The sequence below is a fragment of the Theropithecus gelada genome, chromosome 2 (genome assembly GCF_003255815.1).
Source record: "Theropithecus gelada isolate Dixy chromosome 2, Tgel_1.0, whole genome shotgun sequence".
NCBI classification, from domain to species: Eukaryota; Metazoa; Chordata; class Mammalia; order Primates; family Cercopithecidae; genus Theropithecus; species Theropithecus gelada.
In genome coordinates, this window is record NC_037669.1 from 91,661,106 (window position 1) to 91,674,750 (window position 13,645).

The 13,645-nt window shown below is 50.6% G+C and overlaps 1 protein-coding gene across 8 annotated transcripts in view; it reads left to right on the forward strand.

Moving 5' to 3' along the window:
- The window catches only part of PFKFB4 (6-phosphofructo-2-kinase/fructose-2,6-biphosphatase 4), a 43,227-nt gene that overhangs the window by 23,098 nt on the left and 6,484 nt on the right, over window positions 1-13,645 (forward strand). For 6 of the 8 annotated variants that reach the window (XM_025377091.1, XM_025377097.1, XM_025377089.1 and 3 more), the window contains 6 exons: window positions 218-292; window positions 676-732; window positions 1,371-1,492; window positions 4,163-4,370; window positions 5,021-5,167; window positions 11,880-11,984. In XM_025377091.1, the coding sequence (XP_025232876.1) occupies window positions 218-292; window positions 676-732; window positions 1,371-1,492; window positions 4,163-4,370; window positions 5,021-5,167; window positions 11,880-11,984 (714 nt within the window). The remainder of the gene's footprint in view (window positions 1-217; window positions 293-675; window positions 733-1,370; window positions 1,493-4,162; window positions 4,371-5,020; window positions 5,168-11,879; window positions 11,985-13,645) is intronic. The other 2 variants (XM_025377090.1, XM_025377096.1) reach the window with 2 other exon arrangements.

Below are 13,645 nucleotides of genomic sequence, written 5' to 3' on the forward strand. Positions count from 1 at the left end.
GGCATTCTCTCCTTCCATCTTCCTTGGATCATTCTCTCCAAGGAAGGGGAGGGCCAGCCCAGCCCTTGCAAGTCTGAAGGAGACTGGCCAGGCAGGTGGCCCTGGAAGCAGCTGGTCCTTGTAAAAAACCAGTCCCCAGAGAGCCTGTGCTGCGGCCCTCAGGTGACTCCTACTTTCCCCAGGGCCAGAGGCTGAGTTAACCCTAGTTTGGTCCTAGGTTTTTGATGCCACAAACACCACCCGAGAACGGAGAGCAACCATCTTTAATTTTGGAGAACAGAATGGCTACAAGGTGAGGCCTCCTTGGCTCCTCTCCTTGGTGGAACTGTGGCATGCCCCCTGCCCTCCAGGGCTCCTTTCACCGCCTGCTGATGCATAAGGGGCATGGGGCTGGCATGGCTCCTGAGTGTAATTTGGGATGAGAAGGGCTGTCTCTACCTGGGGTTTGCTTTCCAGAGGGAAGGGGGTTTTGGTGGGAGAGTCTAGGATAGGGCAGCACCTGCTTTAGCTCCGGACTCCTTGACCCTGCCTCCAGCCCCCTGAAGCAGGGTTTCAGGGCCTGGCTGCTGGTCAGCATGGGCCTCGGGGGTTGGAGAGCTCCGAGCAAGGCAGGAGGCCCTGAACATGTCCGTGTTCCTCCCTCCCACCATCCCGGCGCTTCTGGTCTTGCCGCAGACCTTTTTTGTCGAGTCCATCTGTGTGGATCCTGAGGTCATAGCTGCCAACATCGTGGTGAGTAGTGCATCTGACCTTGTCAGAAGGTCGTGTGTGACAGGGACATCCCTTTTCAGGTTTTGGCTAATCTTAATTTGATCTTGAACCTTGCGGGGGGTAGGGAGGCAGTGTAACATCAAATGCTGGGTCAGGTGAGCCTTGCACTCTGTGGACCACTGTGTGGAAGGCTGGGTGACTGGTGGACATTCACTCACCCCTCCTCCCCATCATAACCACCTGGACACTAGGAGAGCACCTTCAGCAGGGGTGGGAGGGTGGGTGAGGGGCATGTTTTATATTTCAGAGAAAGAAAGACTCATTCTTCCCTTCTCCTCCCCCAGTTTATCTCAGGAATGGCCATCTGGGTCTGGGGAAATGAGAGTTCAGGGTGGGGAAAGGCCTCTAGGCCTCCCCCGTACCCACAAGGATGAGGGACTTCAATCCCTGGACCCTTAGTGATATCCTCTCTGCACTCGTATGAGAACTCAGACCAGGGAGCTGCTGGACCAGCCCCCAACCTCAGCTTCCAGCCTCAGGTCCCCGCCCTGGTCTCTGGCCCAACCTCCTCCAGCCCCCTGCCCCGCAGTCTCCTTGGTCTCTGGCCCCGCCTGGCTTCTGACCCTGATATGTCCTTGCTCTGTGCCTGGCTCCGGCAGCAAGTGAAACTGGGCAGCCCTGACTATGTTAACCGCGACAGTGACGAGGCTACCGAGGACTTCATGAGGCGCATTGAGTGCTATGAGAACTCCTACGAGTCGCTAGATGAGGACCTGGATAGGTGAGTCAGGGCAGCGCCAGGCCCTGCAGCTGCGATGGCGGGCAGCAGGGGTCATACTTGGTTGCCTCCTGTGGCTCCCCATGGTGGTGGCTGGGGGACCAAAAAGCAGAGATGGTCTGATTTTCTTGTTTATTTCCTTGGGGCAGAAATTTTTGGCCAGAGGTGACTTGCAGAACACCTGCTACCTCATCCGAAACTCTGCGAGTCAGGATTTTATACTATTCCATCATGAAATCAAGCCGAATTTCTATGCAGGGGGTCTTAAAGCAGGGGTTGGCAAATATTTTCTGTCAAAGATCAGAAAGTAAATATTTTATTTAGACCTTGGAGGATGTACAGCCTCTGTTGCAGGCACTTGCTCTGCTGTCACAGTACAAATGAAACATAGATGATATGTAAATCAATGGGTATAGCTGTGTTCCAGTAAAACTTGATAAAAACAGCCCGCAACTGAATTTGACTGTCTGGCCATAGTTTACCAAATCCTGTCTTACAGAACACATGGGGCAGTGGGCTGGGTAAATAATAATGTGAAGTATTACATCACAGAATGTAATACTTGGTGAAGTATTACAGTCATCATAATTCGTCATTGTGGAGAGACATGGGAAAATATAACACTGCATTCAGTGAAAAGGCTGGAATACAAACTTGTGCTTGGGTTCTATAATTCTATAAGCATCTGTAATACAGGCCGGGCAGAGTGGCTCATGCCTGTAATCCTAGCACTTTGGGAGGATGAGGCGGGAGGATTCCTTAATCCCAGGATTTTGAGACCAGCCTGGGCAACATGGTGAAACCCTATCTCTACAAAAAATACAAAAATTAGCCTGGCGGCCGGGCGCGGTGGCTCACGCCTGTAATCCCAGCACTTTGGGAGGCCGAGGTGGGTGGATCACAAGGTCAGGAGGTCGAGACTATCCTGGCTAACACAGTGAAACCCCGTCTCTACTAAAAATACAAACAAATTAGCCGGGCGTGGTGGGGGGCACCTGTAGTCCCAGCTACTCGGGAGGATGAGGCAGAAGAATGGCGTGAACCCGGGAGGTGGAGCTTGCAGTGAGCCGAGATCACGCCACTGCACTCCAGCCTGGGCGACAGAGCAAGACTCTGTCTCAAAAAAAAAAAAAAAAATTAGCCTGGCCGGGCGCGGTGGCTCAAGCCTGTAATCCCAGCACTTTGGAAGGCCGAGACGGGCGGATCACGAGGTCAGGAGATCGAGACCATCCTGGCTAACACGGTGAAACCCCGTCTCTACTGAAAATACGAAAAACTAGCCGGGCGAGGTGGCAGGCGCCTGTAGTCCCAGCTACTCGGGAGGCTGAGGCAGGAGAATGGCGTAAACCCGGGAGGCGGAGCTTGCAGTGAGCTGAGATCCGGTCACTGCACTGCAGCCTGGGCGACAGAGTGAGACTCCGTCTCAAAAAAAAAAAAAAAAAAAAAAAAAAAAAAAAAAAATTAGCCTGGCGTGGTGGCGCACCCCTGTTGTCCCAGCTACTCAGGAGGCTGAGGTGGGAGAATCACCTAACCCCAGGGAGGTCAAGGCTGCAGTGAGTTGTGATTGCACCACTGCACTCCAGTCTAGGTGACAGAGTGAGACCCTGTCTCAAAAACAAAAAAAGGATGCACGTAAACCAAGAAACATAAGCAACTCTGAGATGAATGCTTTTGGGGTGTGCATAGAGCAGTGTCCTCAGCTGGGTTCTGGAGCCAGCCCAGGCCGGGCCTGAGCTGAATGGCCTCTGCCGCCTGGGTCTCTCTGTGGCTTTCATGGTTCCCCCACACAGCATTTCTTTTCATGGTTCTGTGGTGTGATCCATTTGTCTGGAGTGGAGGTTTGTCAGTAAGCATTGCTCTTGCTTTTATGGTGGTGTCATCACGACACCCCCAAACCAAGGTCCCAAGGTCCAGACAGTGAGAGCTCAACTGAGAATATCCAGAGGACTCTCGGCCTGAACCAGAGCCCACCGTGCACCCCACACCCTGCACCCCCACAGAGACTGATCAGTGTGCTGTCCAAGCTGCAGTGCCACACGGATCCAGAGCATGGAAAGTGGCTGAGCTGGACTTATCGGCTGCCACCACCGGCACCATCCTCCTGTGCTTCTTGTCTCGTCCACCAGCTGCCCAGGGTGGGGTGTGGCAGCTGCTCAGCACACTTGGATGACCTGGACTGGGCTGTAGTGGGAGGAGGTCACGGGAAGGAAAGGCCAGGTCCTTGGATGGCTGGCCAGGAAGAGTGGGGGCGTGAAGCGTTTGCCAGCTACTCTCAAGTCAACAACTCTGGGGAAACCTGTCTCTTGGTTCAACTTACAGACAGTGTGTTGAGAACTCGGAGGTAGGCCAGAGGGGCCCCAGGGACACATGAGCAGCGGAGAAAGTCATGATGTGGTATGGCGGACCCCCAACTTTGGATGTCACCTTTGGGAAGCATGATGAGTGACGAGCACCTCCCATCTCCTGTCTCCCACAGGGTTTGCCTGTGCGTCACACTCACTGTGTTGCTCCCGCCTCACCCCCATCACTTGCACACCAGCTGACGGTCCTGAGGGTTGTAATCTCTGGTGGTCAGAGGTGCAAGGCCTCGCAGCGACTCTGTGGCTGGCCAGACGTGCTCTGTGAGGACCCTGGCCACACTCACAGGCTTCTTTCTACCTTCTCTGTGGACAGGGACCTGTCCTATATCAAGATCATGGATGTGGGTCAGAGCTACGTGGTGAACCGTGTAGCTGACCACATCCAGAGCCGCATCGTATATTACCTCATGAACATCCACGTGACCCCCCGCTCCATCTACCTCTGCCGGCACGGGGAGAGTGAGCTCAACCTCAAGGGCCGGATTGGCGGGGACCCAGGACTGTCCCCCCGGGGCAGGGAGGTCAGTGCATGTGTGCCTGCGTGTGCACATGGGCCTGCATTTGTACCTCTGCATGGCTAGGTTTATGCATGTGTGTGTGTGCTGGGGCTGGGCTCCCATTCTTTTTTTTTTCTTTATTTTTTATTTGTATTTTTTGGGGGTGGGGCTTCCATTCTTTTAATGTGCAGTCGAGGTGAATGACCTTCATTCAGCCTAGAATCTTCCCATCATGTAAGGAAGGTCACCAAGCAACAGGCAAATCTCTGGTGTCCATGTGAACTGTCACTCATTGAGCCCCTTTTGTCAGAGGCATGCCACCCTTGGAGCGACCTGAGTCCATACAGTGTAGCAGATGGCTGTGTCGCAGTCCAGGGGAGATAGTGAGACCTCAGTGGTCACGAAGCACAGGGCACCTGGTTGTGGGGAGGCAGTGGCCCTGATGAGTCACAGCTGGAACTGCGCTACTGTGCTCAGGGTCTGGGAGGGTGGACAAGAACAGCACTGTGTTCTTGTGTGTCAGCATGTGTGTCACTGACAAGTTAGTTCATGCTTTTTACCAAACCTGTAGTGAGTGTTCAAGGTGAGGATGATCTCATGAACCCTGCGGCTGTGGGATGCTTTAAGGGCATCCCAGGACCTGTGGGTCTGAGTTTGCTTATGATGTATTTCAGTTTGCCAAGAGTCTGGCCCAGTTCATCAGTGACCAGAATATCAAGGATCTGAAGGTCTGGACAAGCCAGATGAAGAGGACAATCCAGACGGCTGAGGCGCTAGGTGTGCCCTATGAACAGTGGAAGGTCCTCAACGAGATTGACGCGGTAGTTACCGTCCCTCCCTCCCTGTCTGCTTCCCGGACACCGCAGGGCCGATGCATCGCATTGTAACAACAGTGACCATTGCTCCCCTTGGGCAAAGGAGAGGAGAGAGAAAGGATACAGGAACCTAGGGGCTGGGAGCAGAGAGGAAAGGGCAGCCTAACAGGATGGGACCTTGGGTGAGCCCTAGACCATTCTCAGGAGTGAGCCTGGGAATGACACCTCAACCTTACTCTCCTCCCTCCCTGTGGCCTCCTGCTAGGGTTCCTCATGGTCTAGCTCAACAAGAAATCAGCGGCCAGGGGAGCTTGGTAGCTGCAGTCAGCCATAGCCAACCTGCCAGGGATCTGGAGACACAAATGAGGTGAACCAGCACGGCCTTTGTCTCTTTAAAGATGCTGTTCTGGCCCGGAGCGGTGGCTCACGCCTGCAATCCTAGCACTTTGGGAAGCTGAGGTGGGCTCATCACCTGAAGTCAGGAGCTTGACTCTAACCTGGCCAACTGTCCAGTATCATCCCATAGGTCACTGAACTTCTGGTTTTTTTCTTTCTTCTGTTCATTTTTTCTCAGTCTTTTTTTCCTTCTGAGCTTTAGTTCACTTATCTTTACTTCTGCATTTTTATTTATTTATTTATTTATTTATTTATTTTTTTGAGACGGAGTCTCGCTCTGTCGCCCAGGCTGGAGTGCAGTGGCGCAATCTCAGCTCACTGCAAGCTCCGCCTCCCGGGTTCCCACCATTCTCCTGGCTCAGCCTCCCGAGTAGCTGGGACTGCAGGCACCCACAACCGCGCCTGGCTAATTTTTTGTATTTTTTAGTAGAGACGGGGTTTCACCGTGGTCTCGATCTCCTGACCTTGTGATCTGCCCGCCTCAGCCTCCCAAAGTGCTGGGATTACAGGCGTGAGCCACCGCGCCCGGCCACTTCTGCATTTTTATTAAACCCATCCAGTGAACTTTTCTTTTTTTTTTCTTTTTTTTTTGAGACGGAGTCTCGCTCTGTAGCCCAGGCTGGAGTGCAGTGGCCGGATCTCAGCTCACTGCAAGCTCCGCCTCCTGGGTTCACGCCATTCTCCTGCCTCAGCCTCCCAAGTAGCTGGGACTACAGGCGCCCGCCACCTCGCCCGGCTAGTTTTTTGTATTTTTTAGTAGAGACGGGGTTTCACCGTGTTAGCCAGGATGGTCTAATTTTTTGTATTTCTTAGTAGAGACGGGGTTTCACCGTGTTAGCCAGGATGGTCTCGATCTCCTGACCTCGTGATCCGCCCATCTCGGCCTCCCAAAGTGCTGGGATTACAGGCTTGAGCCACCGCGCCCGGCCCAGTGAACTTTTCATATCAGATATGGTGTTTCAAAGCTCCGGGAATTCCACTTTTTTCCTTTCTTGAATCTTTCATTATTTCTGCATGGTGCTTGGCTCTGAAGTCCAGGAAGTGCCTCTGGGCAGTAAGCTGCTGCCTCTTCCCCTCCGCTTGCTTCCCTTTTCTCAAGGATCACAGTCCTGCCTAGTCTCGTGTCTAAAAACAGTTGTTTGATTTGTCCTTTTATTTATTTATTTATTTATTTGAGACGGAGGTTTGCTCTTGTTGTCCAGGCTGGAGTGCAATGGCACGATCTTGGCTCACTGCCACCTTCACCTCCCGGGTTCAAGTGATTCTCGTGCCTCCGCCTCCAGAGTAGCTGGGATTACAGGCACCCGCCACCACACCAGCTAAATTTTGTATTTTTAGTAGAGACAAGGTTTCACCACATTGGCCAGGCTGGTCTTGAACTCCCGACCTCAGGCGATCCACCCGCCTCGACCTCCCAAAGTGCTGGGATTACAGGTGTGAGCCACGGCACCCTGCCATTTTGTCCTTTTTTAAATAATAGTTGTTTTTGTTGGGGCCAGAGCAAATCTGGTACCAGCTGCTCCATCGTGGCTTGGTCTGTATTATGGGTGGTTCCCATTTCAATATGAAAAGTTTTGCTGTGGATATATACTTTGACTAATCTGAATATTACCACCCCTGCTTTTGTTTTTCCTTTTTTTTTTTTTTTTTTTACTGTAGTAAAATACACATAACATAAAATTTATCATCATAGCTGTTTTGAAGTGTACATTTCAGGGCTATGAAGTATATTTACAATGTTATGCAACCATCACCACCATGCATCTGCAGAACTCTTTTAATCTTGTAAAACAGAAACTCTGTACCCATAGAACAATAACTCAAGCCAGATGTGTTGGTTCATACCTGTAGTCCCAGGTACTTGGGAGGCTCAGGTGGGAGGATTGCTTGAGCCCATGAGTTTGAGGCTGTAGTGTGCTATGATTGCATTCACCAATGGCCCTTGCACTCCAGCCTGGGCAACATATGAGACCCCATCTCTAAAAAAATTTAAAAAAGAAAAACAATAACTCTATTTGCTACTCCCAGCCCCTGGCAACCACTTTGTCTTTATGACTTTGACTACTTTATACACCTCATGTAAGTGAAATCATATATAGTATTTGTCTTTTTGTAACTGGTTACTTCAGTTAGCGTAACATCCTCAAGGTTCATCCAGGTTGCAGCTTGCACAAGAGTTTCCTTCCCCCTTTTTTTTTCAAGACAGCATCTCACTCTGTCACCCAGGCTACAGTGCAATGCAGCAATCACTGCAGCCTCAAACTCCTAGACTCAATGATTCTCTTGTCTTAGCCTCCTTTGTAGCTGGGACTAGCAAGTGTACACCACCATGCCTAGCTAATTCTTTTATTTTTTGTAGAGAAGGGAGGCTCGCTATGTTGCCCAGGCTGGTCCCAAACTCCTAGCCTCAAGCGATTCTACCACCTTGGCCTCCCAAAGTGCTCAGATTACAAGTGTGAATCACCACACCCAACCTGAAGAATTTTCTTCCTTTTTAAGGCAGAATAAGATTCTATTGTATACCACATTTCCTGTATCCATTCATCTGCCAATGGACACTTGGACAGCTTCCACTTTTTAGCTATTGTGGATAATGCAGCTATGAACATGGATACAAATGTCTCTTTGAGACCCTGCTCTCAATTCAGTTGTTTTTGGTATAGACCTAGAAGTAAAATTGCCAGATCCTATGGTAATTCTGTTTTTATTTTTATTTTATTTATTTATTTATTTTTGAAACGGAGTCTTGCTCTGTCGCCCAGGCTGGAGGGCAAGGCGCGATCTCAGGTCACTGCAACCTCCACCTCCCTGGTTCAGGCAATTCCCCTGTCTCAGCCTTCCGAGTAGCTGGGATTGTAGGCGCACACCACCACGCCTAGCTAATTTTTTTGTATTTTTAGTAGCAATGGGGTTTCACATGTTGGTCAGACTGGTCTCGAATTCCTGACCTCAGGCGATCCACCTGCCTCAGCCTTCCAAAGTGCTGGGATTACAGGCATGAGCCACCGTGCCCGGCATCTGCTTTTATTTTTTTGAGGAACTGCTGTACTGTTTCCCATGGCAGCTGCATCATTTTACATTTCTACCAGAAGTGCACACGGGTTCCAATTTCTCCACATCCTCGTCAACACTTGTTGTTTTATTTTCTTTTCTTTTTAAATAGTAGCCATCCTAATGGGTGTGGTATTGCATTGTGGTTTTGATTTGTTATTCCTGCTTTCTGTCCATATAATTTTTTCTTTTTCTTTTTTTTTTTTAAGCGACAGAGTCTTGCTCTGTTGTCCTGGCTGGAGCCCTATGGCACCATCACAGTTCACTGCAGCCTTGACCTCCCGAGTTCAAGTAATCCTCCTACCTCAGCCTCCCAAGTAGCTAAGACTACAGGCGCACATCACTGTGCCCAGCTAAATTAAGAAAAAAAAAAAATTTTTGGCCAGGTGTGGTGGCTTATGCCTGTAATCCCAGCACTTTGGGAGGCCACGGTGGGCAGATCACCTGAGCTCGGGAGTTCGAGACCCGGGAGGTGGGGGTTGTGGTGAGCCAAGATCGTGCCACTGCACTCCAGCCTGGGCAACAAGAGCAAAACTCCCTCTCAAAATTAAAAAAAAAAAATTTCTGCCTCCCAGTTTCAAGTGATTCTCCTGCCTCAGCCTCCCGAGTAGCTGGGATTACAGGAATGAGCCACCAAGCCTGGCTAATTTTGTATTTTTAGCAGAGATGTGGTTTCTCCATGTTGGTCAGGCTGGTCTCAAACTCCTGACCTCAGGTGATCCCACCTCGGCCTCTCAAATTGCTAGTATTACGGGCGTGAGCCACTGTACCTGTCCTAAATTTAAAAAATTTTTAGAGATGTGGTCTTGCTATGTTGCCCAGGGTGGTCTTGAACTCCTGGGCTCAAGCGATCCTCCTTCCTTGGCCTCCCAAAGTGCTGAGATTACAGGCATGAACCACCATGCCCAACCTGTCCATATTTTTTTATTATATTTTTTTTCCCTTTTATTTTTAACATTTTTGTATCATTTTCTTTAGAATAAAGAGCATAGGCCAGGCGCAGTGGCTCATGCCTGCAATTCCAGCACTTTGGGAGGCTGAGGCGGGCAGATCACTTGAGGCCAGGAGTTCAAGACCAGCCTGGTCAACATGACAAAACCCCGTCTCTTCTAAAAATACAAAAAATTAGCCAGCCGTGGTGGCCTCTGCCTGTAATCCCAGCACTCAGGAGGCTGAGGCAGGAGAATTGTTTGAATACAGGAGGCGGAGGTTGCAGTGAGCTGAGATTGCACCACTGCACTCCAACCTGGGCAACAGAGCGAGACCCTGTCTCAAAAAAAAAAAAAAAAGATGGAAGCTTTCTCTGTCTTCCTCTTCACTTCCTTCTGTGCCTTCACCAGAATAATCTTTCATGTCTAAATTTCTACTAACAGTCTCTTTAAGACAGTCTAAGGTTTTTATCATGCACCACAAAATTCTTCCAGCCTCTACCCACTATCCAATTTCATAACCACTTCCACATTTTTAGTTCTTTATTACAGCAGCCAGCAGCACTTCACTTCCTGGTACCAAAATATGTGTTAGTATTCAAGTGTGGTGGTGCACGCCTGTAGTCCCAGCTACTTGGGAGGTTGAGGTGAGAGGATCACCTGAGCCTGGGAAGTTTGAGGCTGCAGTGAGCCAAGATCACACCACTGGACTCCAGTCTGGGTGACAGAGTAAGACTGTCCCAAAAAACAAAACGAAACAAAACAAAAGAACCACTAAATATAAAAAAAATGTATGTATTAGTTTACTAGGGCTGCCGTAACAAAGCACTACAGATGAGTGGCTTAAAATGACATGAATTGATTCTCTCACAATTCTGGAGGCTGGAAGTCTGAAATGAAGGCCTCAGCAGGGCTGTGCTCCCTCTGAAGGTGCTAATAAAGAACCTTCCTCACCTCTTCCTAGTTTCCAGTTGTTGCCAGCAATCCTTGGTATTTCTTGGCTCATAGCCTCATCATTCCAATCCCACCTCTGTCTGGTGGCTGTCGTCACATGCCTTTCTTCCCTATGTGTGTCTGTCCGTGCCTTCACATGGCATTCTTTTTTTTTTTTTTTTTTTTGAGACGGAGTCTCACTCTGTTGCCCAGGCTGGAGTGCAGTGGCACGATCTCAGCTCACTGCAACCTCTGCCTCCCAGGTTCAAGAGATTCTTCTGCCTCAGCCTCCCAACTAGCTGGGACTATAGATGTGTGCCACCACACCCAGCTAATTTTTGTATTTTTTTAGTAGAGACGGGGTTTCATCATATTGGCCAGGCTGGTCTCAGACTCCTGACCTTATGATCCACCCGCCTCAGCCTCCCAGAGTGCTGGGGTTGCAGGCATGAGCCACCGCACCTGGCCTACATGGCGTTCTTAAAAGGACACCAATGATTGAATTTAGGACCCACTCTAATACAATATGTCCCCATCTTTTTTTTTTTTTGAGACAGAGTCTCACTCTCTTCCCCAGGCTGGAGTGCAGTGGTGCGATCTCGGCTCACTGCAATCTCCACCTCCTGGGTACGTGTGATTCTCCTGCCTATAGGCGTGCGCCACCACACCTGACTAATTTTTGTATTTTTAGTAGAGATGGGGATTCATCATGTTGACCATGCTGGCCTTGAACTCCTGATCTTAGGTGATCCACCTGCTTCGGCCTCCCAAAGTGCTGGGATTACATGCCCAACCAACTTTTCTTTTTTTTTTTTTTTTGAGAGGGAGTCTCTCTGTTGCCCAGGCTGGAGTGCAGTGGCCCAATCTCAACTCACTGCAACCACTGCCTCCTCCACCATGTTGGCCAGGCTGATCTTGAACTCCTGACCTCCTCAGCCTCCCAAAGTGCTGGGATTACAGGCATGAGCCATCATGCCCGGTCAGCTTTTTTTTTTTTTTTTTTTAATGGCATTTGTAGAAGATGATCTATGCTGTGTGTGTATGTATGTGTGTGTGTGTGTATCCCAAATAACACAAGTGAAGTTTTCCATCATAGTTTGCATAACAACCTATACTCACGAGAAGTATTTTCACAGCACAGAAAAGAAAAAACACATAGCATCTCTGTATGTATTGGATGGGTGATGGATAGGTGGACAAGGCTGTCCTGGTAGCTTTTTACAAACAAGGAACCACCAATGATCAGTGTTCCTAGAGGGCCTCCCTTCCCTGGACAGGTTTCTGTTCCCTTTGCCCAGGAAATGCCCATGAATTTGGTCTCCTCTGCTTGATGCTGCCTCACCCCAAACACCCCCAAGGCTTGTCTTCTAGGCATTGTAGGAGGTGTGATGACTGTGGTATCTCCCTAGGGCGTCTGTGAGGAAATGACCTATGAGGAAATTCAGGATAATTATCCACTGGAGTTCGCCCTGCGGGACCAGGACAAGTACCGGTACCGGTACCCTAAAGGGGAGGTACGTGGGATTTGGGGCTTAGTCCCAGCCACCTACCACCCGCCTGGGAGTACCACCTGTGGCTGAGGGCCTGTGGGGCTCTACAGGGGCTGCGGGGGTAGCAGAAGGGGCCTGGTCTCAGAGGCAGGACAGCCTGGGTGTGTGGTTCATTTCCACCCCTTCCCAGCTGTGCGGCCCAGGCCTTAGTCCCTTCCTCAGGTGTGGGGTGGGCAGTACTGTGTAGGGCAGACCTTCAACCCGGAGACCTTTGGCTCCCTGCTCTCCATTCTTGTCTTTCCCCTTCCCAGGGGTGGAGAATTCGGAAGGGCAGGGCCTGAGGTCGGGGGTCTGTGGGGTTAGGCTTTCCTGGGACCCCTATAGACAGTGAGCTGTCCCCTGGAATTCCCAGGCCAGCTCCTTTCCCAGGGAGTTGTCGGCCCTTTCCAGGGTGCTCAAATGGCTGGGGAGTTGGGGAGACCATGGCAGACCTGGGACTTGGGTCTCAGCTCATTTGCGTCCCTGTCTCGGGCCTCACCCTTCCTTTGGATGCTTCCTTTTGTCACAGGCTGAGCCCATCCTCCCTGTGGCTCCAGGCACCACCCCCAGCCCTGGCACCAGACCCGGGGAGACCTTCCACACATGAGTTGGCTACCACAAGCCACTGCGCTTGTCACCTTCTCTGACAGAGGTCAGCCCCAGCCCCAGGTCAGAAACTGAGGGTCACCTTGACTGAGGCATCTCCTTCCAATTCCAGGAGGTGGCCTGGGGCAGGGGCCAAATAAAAATACCCCCCATCAACACACATATGTACACGTATATGTACACATGTAGAAGCACCTCCACCCAGAAACTAGGCTCACAGGCCCCTATACTGTACCATCCTCAGGATAGTATAGCTCTTGGAAACATTAATTATTCCCCACATCATGTTGTGAGGCCAAGTTCAGATTTAGAACTAACCCAGATAACGGTCAGGAGAAACAAAGCAGCTGGCTGCTCAAACTTGAGAATACAGGGAGGAGAATTGGTTGAGAAATTCATGCTACCAAAAGAACTGATCTAGGATTTTCTCAGAACTACCAGGAGCTGGCACAAATCAGTGTGTCATTCTTGCTTCCTAATCAAAGCTCGGGGTACATTCAATTCCAACTGCTGGAGGCCATTTTTGAAGGACCACTCATTGTGTGCAGAAGGATGAAACTGATGAAAATCTAAACCTGCGAGGTCGAGAGGCCCAGCAGGGGCCCAAACCGTACATCGTGGCAGGCATAGGGGGAAGATACTGGGCAGGTAGACTGAGGATAGTTCCTGGGGACCCCAACTGTTTCTGATGAGTCACACTCCAGAAAGTTCCTGGTCTTTGCTCTCTTCCCCTGCACTTTTGTTGGTACACTCTCTTTGCTGTGGGCTGGAAGCAGGCAGAGTCTTCTCCAGTCACATTAATTCCATAGCTGAGGATTCAGTGCAGAGCCCCATGGGTGAGCACTGAGATGGACCCTGGGATGGAGCCTGAGGCCTAGCTCTGCACTCTCAATCCTACCAGAACCTGGCCCTGAGATGGGAGAGGTGGCCCCTTTCCTCAGCTGCCCACCCCCATGCCCTCAGAAGGCTAGGCTGGAGGAGGCCCAGTCACAGCTTCCCAGAATGGTGAGCAGCTGCAGGAGTGGTAGGTGGCCCAGTGT